At 43.0% G+C, this 23,890-nt stretch overlaps 2 protein-coding genes across 6 annotated transcripts in view; one reads left to right on the forward strand and one right to left on the reverse strand.

Moving 5' to 3' along the window:
* The window catches only part of OTOF (otoferlin), a 1,162,910-nt gene that overhangs the window by 1,036,560 nt on the left and 102,460 nt on the right, over nt 1-23,890 (forward strand). The window contains exons 34-39 of the mRNA XM_078649977.1: nt 4,491-4,609; nt 5,591-5,725; nt 13,177-13,314; nt 15,643-15,770; nt 15,906-16,076; nt 19,185-19,345. Of these exons, the coding sequence (XP_078506103.1) occupies nt 4,491-4,609; nt 5,591-5,725; nt 13,177-13,314; nt 15,643-15,770; nt 15,906-16,076; nt 19,185-19,345 (852 nt within the window). The remainder of the gene's footprint in view (nt 1-4,490; nt 4,610-5,590; nt 5,726-13,176; nt 13,315-15,642; nt 15,771-15,905; nt 16,077-19,184; nt 19,346-23,890) is intronic.
* Nucleotides 315-23,890, reverse strand: part of LOC144763932 (uncharacterized) — a 231,242-nt gene continuing 207,666 nt past the window's right edge. For 2 of the 5 annotated variants that reach the window (XR_013596276.1, XM_078649978.1), the window contains 2 exons: nt 7,228-7,296; nt 315-2,410 (listed from right to left, as the gene is read on the reverse strand). Coding sequence is in view for 2 of the 5 variants with exons in the window: in XM_078649978.1 (XP_078506104.1) it covers nt 2,319-2,410; nt 7,228-7,296 (161 nt within the window). In the remaining 3 variants the exon portion in view is untranslated. The remainder of the gene's footprint in view (nt 2,411-7,227; nt 7,297-23,890) is intronic. The other 3 variants (XR_013596277.1, XM_078649979.1, XR_013596278.1) reach the window with 2 other exon arrangements.

Genomic DNA, 23,890 nt, shown 5'->3' on the forward strand with positions numbered 1-23,890 from the left:
GACAAGCGTAAGTTGCGTCCGGTACTCAGTTAAATTTGGAGAAGCAAGACTGCATTCTGCATCTAGTGAGTGTTTGCCTTACATTGTGGGACACGTTTAACAATGTTAAAGGCCCTGACACTCACATAATAACAGAACACACACCCAGGCTCCACAAAGTGATCAGAGCTCAAATGGTTTCTTTCTTTGTAGTTCGTTTGTTTTTTGTTTTGCCCAGAGCTGTCACTTAGTCTAGCACTTGCAAGATATGGCACTGAATATAGCATTTACAAAATGTTTAATATTGTTCTACTGACAATCCTATTCTGGGTTTATTTCTGCCACCCTGTGTGGTGAACATTTGCAGTGTCCCTAACACCAATCAATAAATGCTAAATATTTTTTTAATCAATTACAAACATTTATTCATACATGGGTTAGGGTGAATGTGATGAGAAATTCTAACATTTTTGGCAGATGACTCATCACTTGGTGATATAGCAGAACCAACATAGGGTACACCCGGGCTACAACGACATGCAGGTACATAGTGAAACAAGTGACCTCCGATGTATCGCGGACCAATGTCCTCACAAAATAGTCGCAACTCAGTAATTAAAAAATGGGATCTGCTGGATTACCCTGGAGTGTATGCACACAGTGCTTGCGTTCCAGTTACACAATTGTGTCTGTTTACACATCCCAAATCAGGAAAAAGTCTATAGTGTTCTGACCGCGAAGCTTGAAAATTGATCTTAGCGAGTTTTAAACAGCAAAAGTCAGGCTTGCTCAATCGGTTAAAGGTGTTGGAGACATATTCTACAAGCAACCGGATATATCCTATTGATAGAGGAGGACTGTAAATTTTAGAATATAAATGGACTCATTAGTTTTGAACAAAATATGTTTAAGGAATGTTCATATTGTAGCATACCACATTACTATGAGTATGCTTGTGCTATGATATACTCCTTTAGAATCTGGCTTTTCAAGTTTCTGACAATATCTTTAAAGCCAGGCATTAGAAGGTACTAAGTTTTGTCACTGTGGATATTCACAGCTAATCCAGTATAACCGTGGCCTTGACATTAACAATATAAAGGTATTGTTTTTCCTTAGAACAACCTTCATTCATGTCCATTCATGTTCTGCAGAGTGATTATTTGCCTTTCCCTGCGCTGCGCCATGAATATTTTTGGCAACTGGAAGAAAACTGATCAAGGGTGCAAATTATCTTTTACCACTCAAACCATGAACACAGTGTGGTTGTGACCAGTTAGGATGATTCAATAGGCTGCTTTGAAGAAGAATCTAAAATATGAGGCCCAGTCAATAAAACGATGTGTTCCTGTGATGGGCTCGGCTCAATGAAATGACCACCATTTCCTGCAGTATTGGTTTTCCTTTCTCAAGTCAGAGAAAAAATTGATCTTCTTGAAGCCCCCAGATCTCAACGTCTGCGTTGAATGGAATGATTGCACTGCATCTAGGTACAGTGGTTTTAGTTTTTGTTATTGTTTCTAGTCAATACTTCACTGTCCACTTTTTACTCTCTTGACAGATCAAATGCTCAAAGAATTGATAAATTGCAAACAGGGACCCTCATGCATTATCAAAGCATTAGCCTTTTATCTTCTTATCAATGCTGCACAGCCTTTTATCTTCCTATCAATGCTGCACATAAAAGGCAGAGAGCACATAAATGAATCATTCTGCCCCAAGCTTTTGTTATGGAGTGAGTGAAACTTCAGTTTTCCTTCAAAGGTTACACCATGCATTAATTTTGTGTTGGCTTCCAAAAATACCTTCCAAAAGAAGTATAGTAAATGAACACATCCAACAAATGGAACAGCGGGTATCAGGTCTCTTGTATCAGAGAAATAACAAGGAAAGGAATAGTTTCGACTCACAATACATTTTGGTACAAAAAGGCAAAACCTTGCACAGAAACGTTGTACATTTCAGGAACTTGGAACATTGATTAATAAGGGACAATTCGCCTAAGTCATCTCTATACATACATTTCTGCAAAAGCACATTTTTGAGCCCCGCATCAACTACAAACAAGTAGAACAATGGAAGAAGAACTTCACAATATGCCTATGAGATTGAGTTTAGAAGGTCAACTCTTTGTCAGTGGGATGCCAGATGCCAATGGCAGTCATTTAAAGCATCTACAGAAGACCTGAAATCCTGCTTCTTGAGTTTGGCATTTGAGATCACATAGAAATGCTTACACAACTCTGACTGAACTCACAAAAAAGGCTAAAGAAACTCTGGACTTGACAACAAATATTTTCCTAATACTTCCACTAAGTGTTACCAAGGAGGAGTGTAAGTCACGTTGTTGTGATGCAGCTAAGGTTGCTGAAGATCACTGCCTTCTGTATACTTTTTTGGCCTTTTTCAGGATGTGGATGACTTACTGATCCTAAAAAAAGAAGACAATGTATCTGGATAAATATCTCATAAACAAGCCTTTGCCTATATTTACATGAGGATGGGCTCAAATGAACTATCACATTATCAAAGGAATCATCTACCTCAAGGGAAAAATGCCTAAAACACTTGAGAGTTCAAATCTTCCCACTGGAGAAATCCCTCTGAGTGGCCAAGAATTCCCAATCTTTAAATCATAAATTACTACTTTAACTATACTCAGCTCTCAGACAGAAGAGTCATAATCAGATAGTAGTAATGCTACAGGACAACCCACAGGCATAGATTATCCAACAAACAATGCCATGTCAAGTGCTTCAAGTCTGCAAATTGATAGTAGTCAAGAACAAAATCGATTTATGGAGAGCATTTTTGCAGCACGCCTAGCAGAAGATTGCAAATGAAGTATTTCTATTTCATACCATTTAAGATCTGTGGAGATTTCGCAAACCTACTTTGTGAATTAGAAATCTCAAATTCTGGACTTATTTTTCAATCTGTGATAACTAACATCTTCTAGTTGTGAGCCAGTGGAGATAGAAGCTTGGAAAACAGCTCTTCTCATTTGTTCTTAAGGGCTAGTCAGGTGCCTGGACTTCCTTTAAATGCTGCAATGTATTGGGTAAAGGCCCCTACAAATATGAGTCTTCTGTCCCTAGGGACAGGTTCTTTAATCACAGCCACTGTCCATATGTGAGTAAAGTAGCCTCTTCAGAATCTGGAACGTCATGGCTAAGTCTTTCATCAGGGAATAGTGATCATCATGAAGGTTGTAATCCTTCACTTAAAAGGTTTGCCACATGGAAGATGTTTTTGTGGTGTCCGGTCCAGACTTTGAATCTTTCGATGGCCATGTCAAGCATGTGTTGGATTGTTGATTAAGGCTGGCCAGGCCCACACATTGAGTATTAGCAATGAAATTACATGGTTCTGCTATATTACCTTACCACAAGAAAAACATTGAAACACATTGCCATTTCTGGCAGCTGGCTTAGTCACACCTCTTCCACTATCAACTCTGAACTTGATTTTTATTCATCTTTTAGGTTACCCTTTTGAACACATTGACCATAAACTTGTAGATACAGAAGACTGTAATCTTTCTGGTAAGTACTTTGGCCAGAAGTGCAACAGTCTTGCCTTCTTACTTAGCTATTCTCGTAGTTAGTTCTTTTAGAGTAGACCATAGTATAAATCCTATCGTCTTACCCAATGTGTTCTCATAGCTTGACCTCAACTAGTCAATAGTTCTTGTATTTTTTTTAACTTTCCAGCTCCACCTTTTTAAAGAAAGTGTATTGATGTAGTTACTAGAAATGTATGTCATCCTGAAAATAATTTGACTAAGTGTACAAGATCTGTCCTGCCAACGCTTGCTTGGTAGACAGTAAACTCCATTGATTTGTATGAAACCACTCCTGCATTACAGTCTTATATCCATATATCCATGAACATGAAGGACTATGGGCACCATTGGGGATAACACCTGCAAACATTTACCTGGATATTGACAAATACACCAATTTTCCTAAAATCACAGTTCTAGATTTTTAGAAATAAAAAAATGCTCAGCTTTGGCGAGAAAATAGGAAGTGCGCATTGGGGTGGTCAACCGGAATAGCCTCACAAGAAACATTCGAACACTGCAGAGCTGTCTCAGAGAGAAGATCAGCTATGCTACTGACATAATGTTTACCAAAAAAAGTCAGAGCAAAAGACCAACATTTAGTAATGTGAGCTTATAAGGACATTTCAATGAAACACTGGGGTAAGTAGGACTTCCATAATAAATGTATTTTTCTGTTGGCGTTTAATGAGAATTAATTCATTAGACCAATATCTGTTTAAGCAATTGGTCCAACAGAAAATAAGTAATACATCTATTAGGAGGCTCGTTATCGGGCTGGGGCTTTCAGTCCTATAACCTAGCGGGATGTCAACTTTCATGCAAACCATGGTTGAGTGTTCTGTGTTTGCCCTTCCTCCCACCTCCCACTCCTTTGCACCCCCTGCCCTACCCCCACCTTATTTCTTGTGATCAGAGATCAAAATTGATGACTCTCCCATGAAAGGCTCGAAAGCGCAGACGAAGGGCAAGGAGAAAGTCAAGGCACCCAAGGAGGACAAGAAGAAGAAGCAGCTGGCAGAGCAGACCGAAAAAAAGAACAAACAAAAAATTGACGAGTTGAAGGTAAATTTGTGTTACAGAATGAAGAAATGTCATACAGCATGAGTCACATTTAAATTTATAATTTTCCAAATTGGTGTCGATTGTAGAAGAGTGGAAATAGAAAATGTTCTATTATCTGCCAATAATTCTAAAAAGGGAATAACGGCTCATCATCCTGACTTTCTTAAGGTATATATTAGATCCATTTCATAATGCATAACGCCGAGTTTCCTCAGAAAACATTCTCACCATAGGTGTCCCATAAACAGAGTATTTGGTTTGCTCAGATCACTATTGGTGGATGTTGGTGGCCAACAGAAGCCCTAACCAAGGACAGGAGAGGCACTCTTTTTTATGGTACAACATAGTTGCACAACTTGAAATAGTCTTATTCAGCAAATGTTGATTTTTGACCAGCTATTATTTATCTGTTTTTAGCCATGACAATAGTTAGCACGATTATTCTGGAGTTCAGTTTTTAGTTGCATTTAAGAAAGTTGGTTGTTGTTAATACACAAGTATCCACTCTCAGCATAGCATGCATACCTCTCTGACAAAAACTAATGTTTCAATAGATGCTTCACTTTCTTTTCAAATCACATAAATGTTAAGAGGTAATGATCAGTGAACATGTGCAAACTGAGCTTTTATCTAAGTGTTCATCTACAATTCCAATAATATTTAACATGTAAAATCTACAAAAGGAGAACACACATAGAGGTGAACATTACAGTTGTTAGTACCTTTACCTTGTTACATAATTTCCAGTTTCAAATATGTGTTCTACAGTTTTCTAGATTCTCTTTTCCCATCATGGCCAAAGCCTTTGCAATTAAAACTTGCAGCGACCACTGGCAGAAGCCACCGGCCAGTCCAAGCTCAGTGATGTGTTGTTGTTGAGCAGTCTAGTGTCTTACCAGAATGGCAGTACATTTTTATTGGGGCCAGTGTGAATGAAACACCAATACAAGTGCCAATTTAACATGCTCCTCCTACTCACAGGTATATAACAAGGAGCTGGAATCAGAGTTCGACAACTTCGAGGACTGGCTGCACACCTTCAACCTCTGCCGAGGGAAGATCGGTGACGATGATGAAAATGTGGCTGAGGAAGATCGGATAGTAGGAAGGTTTAAAGTGAGTCTGAGGGTGGCAATAAATCAGAACTGGTTTTGTGCCAATTACCACTGGCTCTGATGGAGCCCTTAGCCATTTGCAAACAATATTTCCTATTTGTATATAGGATTTGAGGGAACTCACATGGAAATGTCCATTCCACAATTCTCCTTCAAAGGCTGTTTCCTTTCCCGCAAAGAGTTAAGATAGCAGCATCAGAATCTTTGCGAGTGGGAAGGGAAGATCTTGTGAACCATCATCAAAAGTTGCTGTACAGTAACGGAAATATTACTGCACCCTGATTGGATACTTAACTCAAACCCCTCAAACCTCATTAGGAACTTTTTTATTTTTAAAGAAGCAATTTTTTTCACAATTTAGGTAAAAAAGTACAACAACAAACTTAAAAAATGTCTGCATATCGGTTTGCTGTTAGGAAACATAAGTGCCACTAATAATACACTGCATTGAATTTTCATGTGAAAGAAAGATATAATTAACTCTACTGCCATTACCCCTACTACCAATACCTCAACAAGGTCACCTTGTTTTCTTGTCATATATATTTAATATTATTTTACCATTATCTCATTACCCTGCCCATTTTATTGCTCTTCGGTTTTTTAAATTAGTGTATTTAATTAAACTGGAATAAATAAAGAGTGTATTATTATACTAAAGATTGTTTTACCCTAACCTATGGGATATATTTAATTTTATGTATTTATTTTAATTGAATATAAAACTTTTTAAATACAAATTATTTTCCCTAATGATAACACTAGTTCCTATCAATACAAATTTGTACCTATGTTTTATTCATCAAATTAATTTTAGTTACATTAAATTAGAATTAAGAGATTATTGTCCGAATGCTAACTCTAACCAATATTTAATCTGTAATTATTTAAATAAGATTTCATTATGTAACTTCAGTGGTATTTTATACCATTTGCTACCTTTGCCCTCACTCAAATGCTATCCCGAACATTAATCCTTGTTTCATATTTAACTATGATACTGAAATAATATTAAATTACTCTAACTTGATTTTTAAAAACAAGGAACCTTACACTACAGCTAATCCTATCTAATCCTTTAGCCAAACTATAACTCCATCAATAATAAATATTTCTTTTTAGCTTTCATTTATTAGAATTAAGTGTGTGCTCCTTAATAAATTCAGAAATATGGTAAACCTGTCCTAACCATAAAGCTAAACCAAACCCAACAAGTGGTAACAATGTTGTTATACTTTTTCACTTTCATTTTGTCAGCTTACTTTTAATTATATATTATAACAGTAACATTCATTTAATTAACATAAATGATCAGTAATTATTTAATTAGGTTACTCCATTAATTTAAGGAGGCAATGGGGTAATGTTCAGTCGCCAGAGTTAATTGTATGTCCCTATTTGACGTGCTTCCTGGCTCCTTCTATAATTGTATGGTCTTTTACCTTTACACATTCAACATATTCTGCCTAGTGTTTGATTAAGGGATAGAATTATGAGCCTCACCTTGTCTCCCTCTGAGTGACCTCCATGGAGCTGTAGCCGCGGATATCTGTAGAACGTTAAAGGTGGACACTGTTGATGAAAGGAAGTCACAAGATGCCCAAAGAGCTTGGGTTAGCAGTAAATCAGTATCATTCACATCGATGACATTATATTGATCACTGAAAAGGCGTTAACAGTCCTACTCTCAATGGTTGTCATATTATGGCGGCTAGTGTGGGTGGTGGCAGCTCCCATACGGACCCGTTTTGATGCACTCAGGAGATATCTCTGCTTTTTAAAAATTGTACTGTATTTTTTACTGTTTGCTGCACGAGTCTTGTACGATAGCGCAGAGGCGCTTCCACCTATATTTTAATATCTGCTCTGCTCAATTCTTATCTTTGGGGGCTATATGCTTACCTGTTCTGTTGTCACCTGGTGTGCCTACCTGCCCCGTTCCACCGCGGCTGTTGTGCTGTTTGAGTGGAGGGCGGGTGGCCATCTTGGGTGTAGTCCCGGACCCCTGCTAGACCAGTGGCAGCGTTCTATGTTATGTTAAAAATATTTATACCGCGCTCGGTCACCAGACGGTTTCATGGCGCTCAAGCTGGGGGAGGGACGTGCATCCATAAATTGAGCCTGATTCAGCGATCTTTGCGGCTAGTGTAGGTGGTACAGCTCCCATACGGACCCGTTTTGATGCACTCAGGAGATATCTCTGCTTTTTAAAAATTGTACTGTATTTTTTACCGTTTGCTGCACGAGGCTTGTACGATAGCGCAGAGGCGCTTCCACCTATATTTTAATATCCGCTCTGCTCAATTCTTATCTTTGGGAGCTACACGCTTACCTGTTCTGTTGTCACCTGGTGTGCCTACCTGCCCCGTTCCACCGCGGCTGTTGTGCCGTTTGAGTGGAGGGCGGGCGGCCATCTTGGGTGTAGTCCCGGACCCCTGCTAGACCAGTGGCAGCGTTCTAGCTGGGGGAGGGACGTGCATCCATAAATTGACCATGCTCTTTCGAGCGCGCAGAGGGCGCGCGGCTGGCGCGCCGAAGGTCCGCCAGTCTGCGCCCGTCCGCGCCTCGGGCGCACCTAGAGCCGGACAGGCTGCCTTTTCGCCCTCTTTGCTTACGGGTGGCTTACTGAGGTATACTCAGAGCGAGCTCTTGGCTCTCAACCATAATGTCTGTAAAGGCATACAACCATGGGCGGTCACTGATTGCGCTAAAAAAATGTGGTCCCTCTGTAAATGTAACTTTACTTTATCCACAACCCCACCTCCACTAGCTCCTAGAATCAATATCAAAGACACGGTATCGGCCTCATTACTTAATGCCCGCTCCATAGAGAAACATGGACATATTTGAGCTGCTTTCGGATGGCAACCTTGACATCTTATTCATCACAGAGACGTGGTTTAACAGCTCCTGCGCCCCTGTGGTCGAATTTGCTATCCCGCGGGGCTACAGAATTATGAGAGCCGACCGTGCAGTGGGGAGAGGTGGAGGGGTGGCGGTTGTTTTTAGAGACACGTGGTCTTTCATTAGTGAGTCTTCTAGCGAACTGGGAGATGGGGAATTTCTTCACTTCTCCTTTACTCTTACGCCTCATTTTACGCTGGGCGGTACTTTGATCTATCGCCCACCAGGTCCTTGTGGTTTTTTTCGTAAGGCACTAGAAGAGGTGATTGTACCCCGGGCGCTGAGGTTCTCTAAGTTTCTGCTTCTGGGCGATTTTAATATTCATGTTGACATGAAGGAGTCATCTGATGCGCTCAGTTTGCTAGAAACTTTTAGTCTGGCCCAGCTGACCCAGTGGGTGAGACTACCCACAGACTCGGGTGGTCATCTTTTGGACCTTATTTGTTCCAATTCTCTAAGTTTCTGCTTCTGGGCGATTTTAATATTCATGTTGACATGAAGGAGTCATCTGATGCGCTCAGTTTGCTAGAAACTTTTAGTCTGGCCCAGCTGACCCAGTGGGTGAGACTACCCACAGACTCTGGTGGTCATCTTTTGGACCTTATTTGTTCCAATTTTGATTTGACTACTTCTGACCCCCTAATTCTCTCATGGTCGGACCATAAACTCATTAGGTTCTCTTGGCCTTTAATTAATTCTTCTTCTCCGACCCTCGCATTCATCAGAAGATTAATGTGTTAACCTTGTCTAATGTTCTTCAGCAGAGTCGTCCTGTGCTTGGCCCTGGGCTTATAGCTGCTGTGCAGCAATTTGACACCTGGGTCAGCTCGGGGGTGCAGGCCTCAGCCAAACAGGGCTCTGGTCCCAACAAGCATGTCACTCCCTCCAAGCCCTGGTTTTCACAGGCGTTGATAGCACTAAAGCTCGACTGTAAAAAGCTGGAGAGGTGTTGGAGACGTGCATACTGCTCCTCTGCTAAGGAGGCCCTACGTGCTGCTCAGAGGGTTTATTATGATGCTATAAAAACAGAAAAGAATGAATTTTATGCAGACAGAATTTCCAGGGCCAATAACAACAGCAAGGAGATTTTTTCCATTGTAAAAAGTTTCCTCTCCCCCCAGGCTGAACAACCCCTGATTCCATCTTCCGCCCAATGGTGTGAGGATCTGTCCTCATTTTTTATTGATAAAATTGTGGGTATCCAGGACAGTCTGCGCGTGATTTGCCCGGATCAGAGTAAGCAGAATATGTGTTCCTGTGATCTCTGTCCCCCTAATTCCCCTGCTTTTTACGCTTTCTCCCCTCCCACTGAGGCAACTACTTTAGCTGTCCTTAAATCCATGAAATCCGGCTCCCCCACTGATTCTTGTCCGGCCTGCATTTTGGGTGGTGTGGCTGAGGAAGTCTGTTCCGAGGCTGCAGAGATCATTGGCCGCTCGTTTAGGACGGCCACTGTCCCTGACTGTTGGAAGCAGGCTAAACTCTTGCCACTTCTCAAGAAATCATGACTTAATTCTAATATTCTGGCCAACTATCGCCCTATCTCCTTGCTTCCTGTGTTGGCCAAAGTCACTGAAAAAATAGCATTTCGCCAGTTGGATGAGTTTGTTGAAGACTCGCATGCACTCCATCCTGCACAGTCTGGGTTCCGTGCCACCTATAGCACTGAGTCCGCTTTGGTTGAGATCTCCAAAGCTATAAGGGAGTGCCTGGACGGAGGCGGCAGAGCGGCTCTGATTATGTTAGACCTCTCTGCCACCTTCGAAACGGTGCCACATCAACAGCTGATCTCGTGATTGGCATCCATCGGCATCGCTGGGTCTGCTCTAGAGTGGCTGACTTCATTTTTGACCAATCGAACCCAACAGGTGTGGACCCCCCCCCATATGTCTCTTCGGCCAAATTGCTTTCTACAGGGGTACCTCAGGAGTCTACATTAAGCCCACTGCTGTTCAACATTTACCTGACCCCCATGGTTTTTTGGGCCGAGAAACTTGGGGCAAAAATAATAGCGTATGCCAACGATACGCAGTTGCTTTTTACTTGGCCGGGTGGGGACCTGGATACCTCGGCTGTCCAGCATTGCCTCTCCTCAGTTTTTTCTTGGCTTGCCTTGGCCCAATTAAAATGTAATGAAAGCAAGTCTGAAATCCTCCTCAATGGGCAGTTCCCCCCCAATTGTAGAGAGTCCTTATGGCCACCGGATGTTTCTTCCCCAAGTGCGACTAGCAAATTAGCCAAGAACCTAGGAGTCTGGTTTGGTGAAGACCTTAAATTTGTGGAGCATATCAAAAAACTTACATGTGGATGCTTTGGCACTCTTAAATCTCTCCGTAGGTTCTTACCGCTGCTGCCTAGAGCGGCCAAAGAGTCGGTGGCAAGGGCCCTTATACTTTCTCGTCTTGACTACTCTAATGCCCTCTACTCTGGTATTCCTGCCTACCTTATTAACCGCCTTCAGGTTATTCAAAATGCAACGGCCAGACTCCTTTTTAATATCTCTAGGCAGTCTAGTGTTCGTGTACATTTGCACAGTTTGCATTGGCTCCCTGTTAAACAAAGGGTTGTGTTTAAATCTCTCACCCTTGCGCACAGAGCCATCTATGATCAAGGACCGGCGTACCTCAGGATGCGTTTTGCGTGGTATCTGCCGGGCCGCCCTCTACGTTCCACTTCTCAACATCTGTTGGCGGTAACCTGCTTCAACCGTTCTCGTCTTGGTGGCCAGTCCATCTCGATGAAGGCAGCTTTGGCCTGGAACACTTTGCCGCTACCACTCCGCATTACTCAGGATTTTAATCTTTTTAAAAAAGCTCTCAAAACTTATTTGTTTAATCTTCCATTTTAATTTCTTAGATACCGCTGTCTTCTTTGCATCCCCATGCGCCAGGATACTCCTGAGTAATTGAGCGCGCTACAACACCTCCAATACAATACAATTATCCTGTCATTAGTGGGAATCAGGTTGCTAATTATCAGTCAAAGTTGTATAACAACTATATGTAAGTCTATAAAAATTAGTCTCTCTGCTATAGAGGACTGTTATGGCTAAGTTTTGGCATGAGCACGAGGTTATATGATGCCACTTATTGATAAAACTACTGAAAACATGCAAGGTCTTCCTTGGGCTGACAGTCAGTCCAAGCATTCCCTCAACATCTCTGTGTGTCTTCACTCCCTTTTCTTAAAAGTGCTAAAAGTAAGGAAAGCAATCACAGATTGCTGAAGCTCAATGGGGATAAAACGGAGGTCATGATTCTGGACTAGCACTCCTCTCTCTGGTGCCCACATCATTTGCCTGGCCCTCCTGGGGCTCTGGCGACTCCATCTTCACAGGTCAAAAACCTGTGACTCCTGCTGGATGACACTCTTTGAAACCTCAGGTGACCAAGGTGACTGCCACTTGCTTTGCTGTGCTTAAGTGGCTAAGAAAGGTAATTTGGATGATGCCCATTCCAGCTCAAAGGACTGTGATCCAGGCCTTAATTGTGTCCAGACTGGACTACGGCAATGTGTTATTCCTGGGCTCCGACAAGGCAACAATTCGTCGGTTGAAGGTAGTACAGAAGACGGCTTCAAGACTTCTGTACAGATTTCTAAAATTTGCATTGATCTCTCATCTTCTCCCTGAGCTTCACAGGCTCACAGTCTATAAACGCATTACATTTTAAGCTCATGTTACATGTTCAAGGCAAAAACTCGACTGGGACCTCGTTATATCCAGGTCCTGGTGGTGCCCTGTCAGCCCACTCGAGCTTTGAGATGTTTGAATCAGGCTTTGTTTACTGTGCCCAGATTCCACCTATCCTATATGAAAGGGGGCTCCTTTTTCTTACTTAGGCCAGAAATTATGCAACTCCCTTACAGAACACCTGGGAACTTGTACATGGCTGCTTGCTTTTTGGAAGGGTTTGAAGTCCTTGCTTTTTTAATCTGCGACTTCTTCAATTCTCCACCTTACTGCTTCTGCACCGGGAAACCCCTGGGTTAGCCGTGGGTGTTCCAAATCTTTAAAAAACAAAGTGTGCACCGCAGTGACCTCGGGTGTGTGGAAGGCACCACCCCTGCATCATAGTTCTATCCAGGATAGCTCAATGTTAAAAAGAGAATTGGAGTATCTTCTGCTTCCAAACTACTGTGTGTCATTTGACCACCGCGTAAGAGAGCTCTACAAATTAATATCATTACTATCCCCAACATCATGTGATTTCTCTGCCCATCTTAATGGCTCTGAGAATCTGCGTAAAGTTAATTCTGTATTGTTTCAACCAGGGACATCAATGTATACAAAGTGATGACATGTTTGTCTACAGAAACTATAAGGTATCATGGCTGCCCATTCAACCCCAAATATTTACTGATATATATTGCATGCCAATAAAATGCACTTTTGGTGATGTTTAGAATAGCATAGCATATCCTAAATATGTTTATGTGCACAAGTTAGAAAATACGAATTGTGAAATTGTATTCATAACGGTGTACTCTTCCGCTGTTGCCTGCTCGATGTGACTCTTGGCACTCTTTCATAAACTATTTCCAATCCAGGGTTCCATGTGTGTGTACAAAGTCCCTCTTCCCGACGACGTTACCAAAGAAGCTGGATATGACCCCAACTTTGGGATGTTTCAAGGAATTCCAAATAATGACCCAATGAACGTACTGGTGAGGGTGTACGTTGTAAGGGTAAGTGATGTGGCATGGACTTTGCAAAGTCTTTCTGCCCAGCGATCATATTGGTGCAATAGCTCTATAGTCAATATTAAAAACCCATACCATCCAAATGCGACTTAGATTGGTCCAATTAAAGATTTTATACAGAAACCTACATTACAGGTCCACGGTTGGTACGTATGGGTTTGGCGGAAAGTGGGGAATGTAGGAGAGGATGTGGAGAGACTGGAACGTTCATGAATGTTCTGTGGCACTGTGCGGCAATACAGGAATACTGGGTCAAGATTCACGAGAAAGTCTGAGATGTATTGGGGTGGATTTGGTGGTAGAGACCCGAGGATGTGTATTAAATGTCTGGGAGCCAACCGATCTGAATTCACATGGGAAGCAGTGGGTGACCCTGGGGTGCATGATAGCCAAGCGTAATATAGCTCAGTTGTGGGGCGCCAGCCAAGTGCCGCAGATTGGGAAGTGGATGGAAGATCTAGACTGGTGCATGTTCAGGGAAAGGTCAGTGTACGTGGCCAGAGGGCCTCCCGGAAAATGGGGAAAGTTCTGGGGAGCTTGGAATGTATATAGGGGAGATATATGTACTCCACCAAATGTTGGGAGAAGAAACTGTAGCGTTGGAGTCCCTGTGATCCCTAATTGTATCCTAAAATATTTTCTTACATGGTAATGTATAATTGATAATTGTGAAAGTGATGCATGTTACCTGATGCTTCATCTTTTTCTGTTTATGTTAATAAAAAGATGTAAAAAATAAAAACCCATACCAAAGTCTAGAGGTGGGAATTCAAGGATTCCCGTATCAGGAGCACCATAAAATTGCCTTGCTCTTTCAGGAACACATAAACCTGAAAATAATTTGTAGATGTGTAAATTTGCAATGATATTTTACATCGAACAGTTAATCGCACTTGCCATATTCCCTATGGTCTGTATCTTGGAATGTTTTCAAAATACTTATGGTCGTACCAAGAAATGAAGAGACCACATTGATCGGCAAAACAGTGTTTATGTTGTCCTATAAAGTAGGATTTAGGGCCTAGGCCATTCACACACCATAAAAACCTAGGTTGCATCTCGATGCAGCAATCACTGATTGGTCAGAATGCATGGTTCTGGAGCATGGGCATCCCCAGGCGTTATCGTTTGTTAAATATGCTATTGAACAGTAAATGTGAGCCTCCACTTTATACAAACAGATTTCCAAGAAATGAAAATTTAGAGTATTTTATTGCAATCATCATATTACAATTTATAGTAAAACCATAGTGATGTGACAGATGGCACAGAGCTGAATTGGCCAATAGCAATTGTAAGCCACCTTAGGGACGTAATGGTGTCATTCAGCTTTATTTTGCCTTGTGGCTGACATCGATTCCAGAATTTAAGATTCACTTGGATTCGAGAATTTAAGACCAGTTTTGGGAGGCAGATGCTCCAAGCTGATGAGAACCAGACGTGGTCACAAAGCATTAGTAAATCTCAAGCACGCAAGCATGCCCCCTGCAATCAATAACTAAGACAAAGTTCCAGATAAGGCTCACATTATCTCTAATAGATTGCAAATATATTGGTTTATCCAATCTCTGATATGGCTACTGTAAACAGCATGTTAAAAGTACTCCCATTATTTGACAGAATAGTTAATAATCATAATCTATTTAAAACAAGCATTAGCAAAACCAACAAGCCTGGGTTTAATGTACTTGAGCATGCATAGTCAACACATTAGTGTTAGACACAGATAAGGTACCCATAGGCGTGGCGAGCGAGAGAGCAGTAGATGTAGAAGTAGTCCTCATGCAGGTCACTGCAAGCAGTGGAAAGATACACCGAAACAGTCAACACCATTGAGTGAGAGATAAGTACTCCACCGGGCTTAGCCAAGACATGACTGAAAAATTCTCAAGCCACTGACCAATACAGGTTGGTCGAAGAAAGCGCGTGGTTGCAAGCAGTGGTCCCATAGCCCAATATATTTCTATTATAAGCAAGAGGTCTGTTTGACAGCCGCGCTGTAAAAATACGTACCTAAAATTAAACAATATTTGAAGACGTATGGTAGGCTTTCTGATGTTTAAAACCTAATATTGACACTACTTTTTTTACCCTTTGTACCATTTATAGAACTGCTCAAAAATAGTCTTGTGTGAGGACCACAAGGTCACCAAAATTAACTACCTGCAGTAACATTCATATGTACTTGCTTATTTATTTTGTGATTGTGAAGTCCAATGATCCTTTAGTGAAACTTCTGAATGGCATGCATGTATCCATCATCCTGCTGTGTTGCTCTTCAGGGAGCCTTGTCTCACATGATCTTAATTGTAGGCCACAGACCTGCACCCTGCTGATATCAATGGCAAAGCCGACCCCTATGTCGTCATCAGGTTGGGGAAAACTGACATCAAAGACAAGGAAAATTACATCTCCAAACAGCTGAACCCCGTCTTTGGAAAGTAAGTCATGAATGCATGTGCAGTTTGCCTTCCAAGCCTCACACTGTTGTCCTCCTTGTTGGCTGTACTTTGTATCTGCCTGTGCACTATGAGCGTTTGGATCATTTGATAAACTCGTTTATGTTCTTCTTCCAGGTCCTTTGACATTGAAGCCACATTCCCCATGGAGTCCATGCTGACTGTTGCTGTGTATGACTGGGACTTGGTGGGTACAGATGACCTGATTGGGGAAACAAAGATTGACCTAGAAAATCGGTACTACAGCAAACACAGGGCCACCTGTGGAATCTCACAGAGCTACTCAATGTAAGTAGATCCAACCCCTGCGTGCACTGATCTTAATTGTATGCTTCTGTGACTGTGTCCACTGTTGCAGTTTAACTGTATAGTGGCTCGGTTATCTTCATAGAATACATTTTGCCTCCTTGGAGCACATTGTATTTAACTGCAATGGTGGTAAATCAGAATAGTGTTCACAGAATATTATCTGACGTAAATTTCATCTCCTATCTGTTGTGCCTCGAGAACACCAAGAAAGGCGCTCAAGGTTTGTGAATCAACGCATCTTTTTCTCCTGAAAGCCTAATTTTTTTCAAGAAACATTTCAGGAGGGAAAGGAGCTTGGGAAGGCGTATTTATTTCCGGAAGCTAGTTACTGATATTCTAGAAGCCCCCGTGTTGCCTTCTTTGCTTCATAGTTAACCAGAAATATAAATAGGTATGTTACATCATCATTCCCAATCCAAGATGGTGGACACAGCGGATCTCTATGGCTGCTTCTCAATCCAAGATGGCTCCTATACTTCCCGTGATGTCACTTTCTGTTACGATAATATGAAAGGCTGGTGAACTCGGGTGAAAATGCACCACAATGCTGAAAATAGTATTTTTACTTGTGTTCTTCGTCCCTCGTCCTAGATTTATTTCCCATTGTTTCCTACGCAGAATTTTCTTTTGATTCACGAATCTTCTGCAAGTCTATTCTGCAAGCCTCACATTTTCAAATTATTCTTCAGTCAATCCTGGGTACTTTTGCATTCTTATTGTCATCTTTGCATCCACCCCTGATGTGCTTCTTTGAATATATTATTACACCATCCTTTAGAGGTTATTTCCACCCCTGAACTTTTTCTCTCCCTTGCAAACGTCCTTCAAGGCACCTGCTTGTCCTGCGCTGTTGCTCTATGCATGTGGCAAAATAGCTACAGGAAGGAATCATGCTAGTGTCAACCAGCACTGAACTTAATTAAGAAAGAAACCTCATTCTAGTCTAGAAACCTGGCAACATTGTTTACAAATGTATTGTGCTATTGGGGGAAGATTGTCTATTATTAGCTCTAAAACGGCTAGATGTTTGTAAATGATATGAGATTGTGATCCGACGATAGTCTGACAAAGTTAGTCTGGTACCGTACCCCTGATGTAGTCTGCAAACAATGGATTTGTACTGTGCATTCCTGTGTCATTTTTGAACACTTGGTTAACTATTCTGTGCATTTAAAAACAAAAAACAAATAGCTGCATATTTGTGGGTATTGGGATGTTCGAGCTGTGTGAAAGTGAGGCCAAACATTGATGGCTTTGAGCTGCCTCAAGTCCCAAGCAATATGACCTTCAAAAGTAAACTGAATTCTTTGACAAGTCCCTAACTCAAGTTTAGTAGCTTGGCACAGGTAGCAAACCCTCCCTAACATAAGACAAACACGGGGCTGGTGCAATATAGAACCAAAACAACAATAGTGTTAAGAAATCATGGGGCAGATGTATCAACATCCTGATTTGCGAATCTAAAATAGCGATTTTTTAGAAATCGCTATTTGAGATGTGCAAATAGGGATGTATGTAGAAAAACGCAATTTTTTTGCGATTTCTTAAAATTCCTTAATTGCGATTAGCAAATTGCGAATCGCAATTAAGGAATAATTTCCCATTCATTTCTATGGGCCAGGAGGCCCATAGGAATGAATGGGATGTTATTCTCAATTTGCGATTCGCAATTTGAGAATCGCAAATTGAGAATAATTTCAAGGGTGCAAGGGTGTCATAAGGACACCCTGATCACCCCTGAAATAAACATGTGTGCGCATACGGCGCACATACATGCCCTAAGGGCATGTATGTGCATCATATGGCACCTTAACAAATGCAAAAAAGTGCATTTGTGAAAGAAATCGCAAATTACCACCAACTTGAAGTTGGTGGTAATTTGCGATTTCTTAAGGAGAAATTGCAAAATTTGAATGCTTGATACATAGCATTTAAGGAATTGCAATTTGGGATTCCTTAAATGCTTACGCAAAATTAAGGAATCGCAAATTTTGCGAATCCTTAATTTTGCTATGCGATTTCCATCATACATACAGTTTTGCGAATTTGTAGTCGCAAACGCTGCTTTTTTGCAAATCGCAGCGTTTGCGACTAAAAGTTGCTTTGATACATCTGCCCCCTAGTTCTTAAAATATCTAGATAAAAAGGAAAATAATTGTACATTGTGATAATAAGTAAGTAAATCAGCGACAGGAATCAAAAATAGTAGCAAAAACTAGAACTGTTCAATAAGAATCAAGTTAGAACCCAAAACTCCAATTTTAGTCAATGGTTACTGTGTGTCCAGCCACCCTATGCCACCAACTCACGAGTGACCTCAGCTGGGTAAAGTTTGTAGTTTGTGCTAGTAAAAAGCGTGACCTCCAGACTTACTTACTTTTCTGGAGGTCATAGATCTTCAAAGGGGCAAGCGGAAATTCTAGCCAAGAAGAACTATACAACGTTGGATATGTTTATTGAGTGGAAGCTCTATATCCGCAAATTTACTACCCAAATGGTCAGATCAGGAGAAACTGCTAAGATGATAGTTGGAAGTTTTGACTCCAAGTTAGCAACACTGGGGACACTGTGACCAGGAAACAAGCATAGCTGACTCACATTAGGCAGGAAGAGGCAGTGTGGGCAAACAAACATAGCTGACTCAAAAGTAGGTAGGACGAGGTATTGTGGGAAAACATAAGCGAAGCTGACGCAGGCCATTTCCAGAGTTGCACTACAAATCAGGAAGGTACAGTGGAAAAAGAGGTGCACTGGGCATGTGGGAATTGATAAAATTATCTTGCGAGGGAAGGAAGTTACATGTGCGACCTTCCATGCCACTGAAATGAACATGGGGAATTAAGCAGGGTGACATCACCGGTAGGTAGCAAAAAAGTGAAAACCCCGGCTCACGTTAAGTAGATCCATGAAGGCAGTGAGGTCCTATCTGTTTGAGGATTTGTATGGCCATAAGCCAAAAATTCAATTTATCACCTATATAAGTATCCCCAATAAGCACCCTAGATCATCATTGAAACATCAGAGGAGGGTTGTCCAGCTGCAACATCCTGGGGTTCTCCTGTAAAGCTATGCATCTTCTCTCCTCAGTCACGGCTACAACATGTGGAGGGACCCCGTAAAGCCCACTCAGATTCTTTCCAAGCTCTGCAAAGAAGGAAAGTTGGATGGACCTCACTTTGGACCAGGAGGGAGAGTGAAAGTCACGAACAGAGTTTTCACGGGTCCAACAGAAATTGAAGATGAAAACGGTAAGTGTGGTGCCACTGTGGTGAGAGGACGATCAAACTGAAAAATTTTGACCATTTTCAGTAAAAACAAGCCTTCTATGGGAAGAATCAGGCAACAATGTCTGAGGATTTGTAACACACCCAAGAAAGACAAATTACAACCTATTCCGACTGCGATGTAGAAATGCCTGGCTAATTTAAGCATTAAATTGCCCACATCAGCTAAATCTATTTATTAAGTATGCTAACATGTACATGTTGTCGAATCTAACCTGTGCCCACAGTACTTAGACCTAGCATTGGGTAATATACTGAATTCCCCTTTTTATTTTCATGAACACTTTCTTGTTTTAAACAAACTGTTGTCCATTACATATTTGTACATTAGTATGTGCACTTTCTCACACCTATTTAGACCTTTCAGATGGATGCTAGATGTGTAGAATAATGAGGTAAATGCAGTGCAAAGTTGGCACTGTGTGTGAGTTTATCTTGTGCGTATTGCATAATCTTACAATCCTCTCAGAATGTCCACTGGTTTCAACTAATCACAGAACTTTAGTCCTGATCTAAGAGGAGGCTAACAGTGATGTATCAAGAGGTGGGCCAGATGTCTTGCCTCACCTCACCCCTGTGCCCTACCAGAGCTGTTCAATGAGCCAGGAGGCGGCAAAGAGAAACAGGCAGACAATGCACTTTGCCACACCCACATGCCAAAGCCATGTTGTTTGCTTTACATTTTTTTTATTTGACTTTTTTTGTGTGTGTTTGTGTAAATCTATAGATATATTTAAAGTTTTTTTCTTATGCCAATATCTTTGGCGCCGTTTGACGAATATTCGCAAAATTGTCCAAACTAATGACGGCTCCTGTCTTGAAAGTTTGGGGGTGATTCGTCAAGCGGGGGCTGAGAAAAAACGGGGGTTTCAAAAAGCATTTTCCCAATGTTCATTTGCATAGGAATTTTGGAAAAGGCAATAGCCCGAACTGCTGAACACAATTACATACATCAAATTTGGCAAAAAGGTAGCTCTCGGTTCAGAAAGTGCCCTTTTTTTAATGGTGTAAATCCGTTCAGTAGTTCCTGAGAAAATCCCCCCCAAAAAATGATATATCTGAGCACCGAGGAGGATTTGTGAACCCTCCCGAGCACAAGCTTAATTTTGATTGGCTGCCAACACTCCAAAACAGGAAGTATTGGCAGCCATCTTGTGACTCGGTAACCGAGTCACAAGAAAACAGTTAAAGTAATGATAAAAACAAGAAAAGGGGGCAAGGTAGAAACACCGTGACCCCCTAGGCCTGCTCGGGGGTCCCACAAGGACCCGCAGAGCCAAAAAAAACATGTAAAAAAAAGAAGAAAATCGTCCGAATTTGCGTTGAGTGCGCGAATCCGGCCGAGGGAAAAAAAAAGCGCGGACTACTGCTTTTCCTTTTCTATGAACCCCCGAGTGGGCCAGGTCCCAGCGACAATGTGCAATAAATTAGCAGGGTCCCCGCGGGGGCTTCCGCAGCCTTGGGGACCGCCACCTCCCCGGGGCATTCATCATTAAGGGCGGGGGGCTGACAACTCCCTGGGGCTTAAATGAAAATTAGAACATGTGGGGCCCCCCCCCACACTGCCCCGGGGACCACCACCTTCCCGGGGCACTCTTTATTCTAATGCGGGGATCCGTTACGGACCGCCGGCCCGGAGACCACCACCTGGCCGGGGATTTGACCAGTCAGGAGGGGAGCCACGCGGCCCCCTTCCTAAAACCTCGATGGCCTTGGGGACCGCCACCCCCCAGGGCCGGCTCCTGCAATGTCCCGGGGTGCCCACCTCCGGGACATAGCTGTTTGCTATGGCAGGGTGGGAGCCCGGCTCCCACCCTGCCATAGCAAACACTGCTTTGCTTCTTGGAAGCAAGAGCAGGAAACCTGCTCTCGCTTCCAAGAAGCAAAGCAGTATTGTTTTTGGGCAAGGGAAGCTGCATGTCAGCAGCTCCCCTTGCCCAAAAGCAATGCCGGCTTCCGCAGGAGGCGGGGAGCCGGCAGGGACTGTGGGGGCATTGGGGCTCAACTCACCAACTTGTCCCCAACTTGAGGGCCGGCCCCGGGGGTTGGGGACCCCGGGTCTGAAGTGGCCCTGGGGAGGGGCCACACGGCCCCCCTCCCCTAATTGAACAATAAAAAAAAGAGGCCATGCCCCGAGGATGGGGTCCCCGGGGCCAATAGTGGCCCAGGGAAGTGGTGTCACACGGCCCCCTTCCCGTTCAATTATTATTATTTTTTTTAAATAAGGCTAGGCCCCAGGGGATGGGGTCCCCGGACCCATAATTTGCCTCTAGAGGCTGGCCAAGTAGCCCACCTCCCCCCAAAAAGCTCCAGGCTGGCCGTGCCCTGGGGGATGGGGTCCCTGTGGCCAGAAGTGGCCCAGGGAAGGGAAGGCCACGGGGCCCCTTTCCCATTTTTTAAATAAACAGATAAAATGCTGAGGCTCTGGGGGATGGGGTTCCCAGGGACCAAAAATAATTAAGGGAAGGGGGCCATACAGCCCCCCCATCCGAAAGCAAAAGAAAATCCCCGCCCCCCTCCCTGCACCATTGTGCAGGAGGCGCATTTTGGGTTGGGGGATTAAGTCCCCTTCATTCCTGAGGGTCCCTGGGGGCCAAATAGCCCATCAGGTACCTCCAGTAAGACCTATGTAGTAGGATTGCTGAGAGGTGGTCCAAGGCCATGCACCTTTTTACACCACTCTGCAAACGCGCCTCTTGGCGCACTGCTGGTGGGGCGATGAGGTCCTCTTGTGTCCTGAGGACCTCAGGACACAAGTGTACTTTATCGCCAGAGCAGCAGTGCGCCAGGAGCCACGTTTGCAGAGTTGTGTAAATAGGGGTGTGGCCTTTGGGCACTCTCAGCAAACCAGCTGTATGGGGCTTACTGGAGGTAGCAGGAGGGCTAGTTGGCCCCCAGGGACCCACAGGAGGAAAGGGGACCTCATCCCCCAACCAAGAGCGTGCCAGGAGGCACATATGCAGAGTTGTGGAGAAAGGTGCCGTGGCCTGTGTCCACCTCTCAGCAATCCCACTGTTTGGGGCTTACTGGAAGTAGGCTAGTTGGCCCCAAAGGACCCCCAGCAGTGAAGGGGACTTCAATCCCTATCAAAGAGCTCGGCAGGGAGCGCGTTTGCAGAGTGGTGGGCAAAGGGGGCATGGCCTGCTAAGAGAAATTAGCAATTCTGCTGTGTGGGACTTACCGGAGGTAATAGGAGGGGTGGTTACCTCCAGCAAGTCCCACACAGTGGGAATGCTAAAACTCTTCGTAGGCCATGCCCCCTTTCTCCACCACTCTTCAAATGCGCCTCCTGTCAGACTACCGGATGGGGGATGAAGTCCATTGTACTCCTGAGGGACTTTGGGGGCTAAGAAGCCCTCCTGGTACCTCCTGTAAGTCTTACGCAGCGGAATTCCTGAGTGTTGGTCGGAATCCCAGCACCCTGTGTCCACCACTCTGCAAACGTGACTACTAGTTAAAGAAGCATTTGCAATGTAGTTGGTTTCGTATTTGCAAGAGTTAAAGCTATTGGCATTGTAAATGTAAAAGTTTTTTACTAATGTTTTTTGGTGTAGAGTGGATGTACATTGTGTGTAGTGGAATTATGTGGTATGTTGTGCAGTAAATAGAAAGTATGTGGCATTTAGTGTATTGGGATTATGTGTTTTGGAGAGTAATTATGTAGTATTGTAGTCTGTGTTATGGAGTGGTAACCTCAGGCTTAGTCTTCCTCGTTTCCATAGAAGCTAAACTATAAACTCAATGAGACACAATAAAAGAAGTAATCACTGAGGAGCACTTCTGGATCTAGTCAGAGGTATGAGCAGGGTCGCTGGAATTATGTGACTGTTTGACTGCACCAATTTTCACATAATTAAACATTTTCCACATTTGCCAAATATTCCATCATCTGCTGCCTAATCTGCAGATTTGAACAAAAATGCAGAGTCATGTGTTATAGCATAGTGGAAGGCCCTTTGCAAAGCTGGAATGGTCATGTGTTACTTATTGCAAAATGTGAGAGTTAAATTGGTACTAATGGTGCACAAACCTCTCTTCTTTCTGTGCCTCTCTTGCCTCTTTCTGCATTTCTCTTGCTTCTTCTTGCACCTTTCTTCCTCTTTCTGCACCTCACTGTCTTCTTTGTGCACTTCACTTGCCTTTTTCTGCACTTCTCTTGCCCCTTTCTGCACCTCACTTGCCTCTTTCGGCACCGCTGTTGCTTTTTTATGCAGATTTCTCCCCTCTTTCTGTACCTCTCTTGCCTCTTTCTGAACCCCTCTTGTCTCTTTCTGTACCTCACTTGCCTCTTTATGCACTTCTCTTGCTTCTTTCTATACCCCTCTTGCCTCTTTCTGTACTTCTCTTGCCTCTTTCTGTACTTCTTTCTTCTATGCACCCCTCCTGTCTCTTTGTGCACCTCTCTTGCCTCTTTCTGCACCTCTCTTGCCTCTTTCTGCACTTCACTTGCTCCTCTCTTGCCTGTTTTGGCACCTTGGTTGCTTCTTTCTGCACTTCTCTTGCCTCGTT

Source organism: Lissotriton helveticus, chromosome 6 (genome assembly GCF_964261635.1).
Source record: "Lissotriton helveticus chromosome 6, aLisHel1.1, whole genome shotgun sequence".
Taxonomy (NCBI): Eukaryota; Metazoa; Chordata; class Amphibia; order Caudata; family Salamandridae; genus Lissotriton; species Lissotriton helveticus.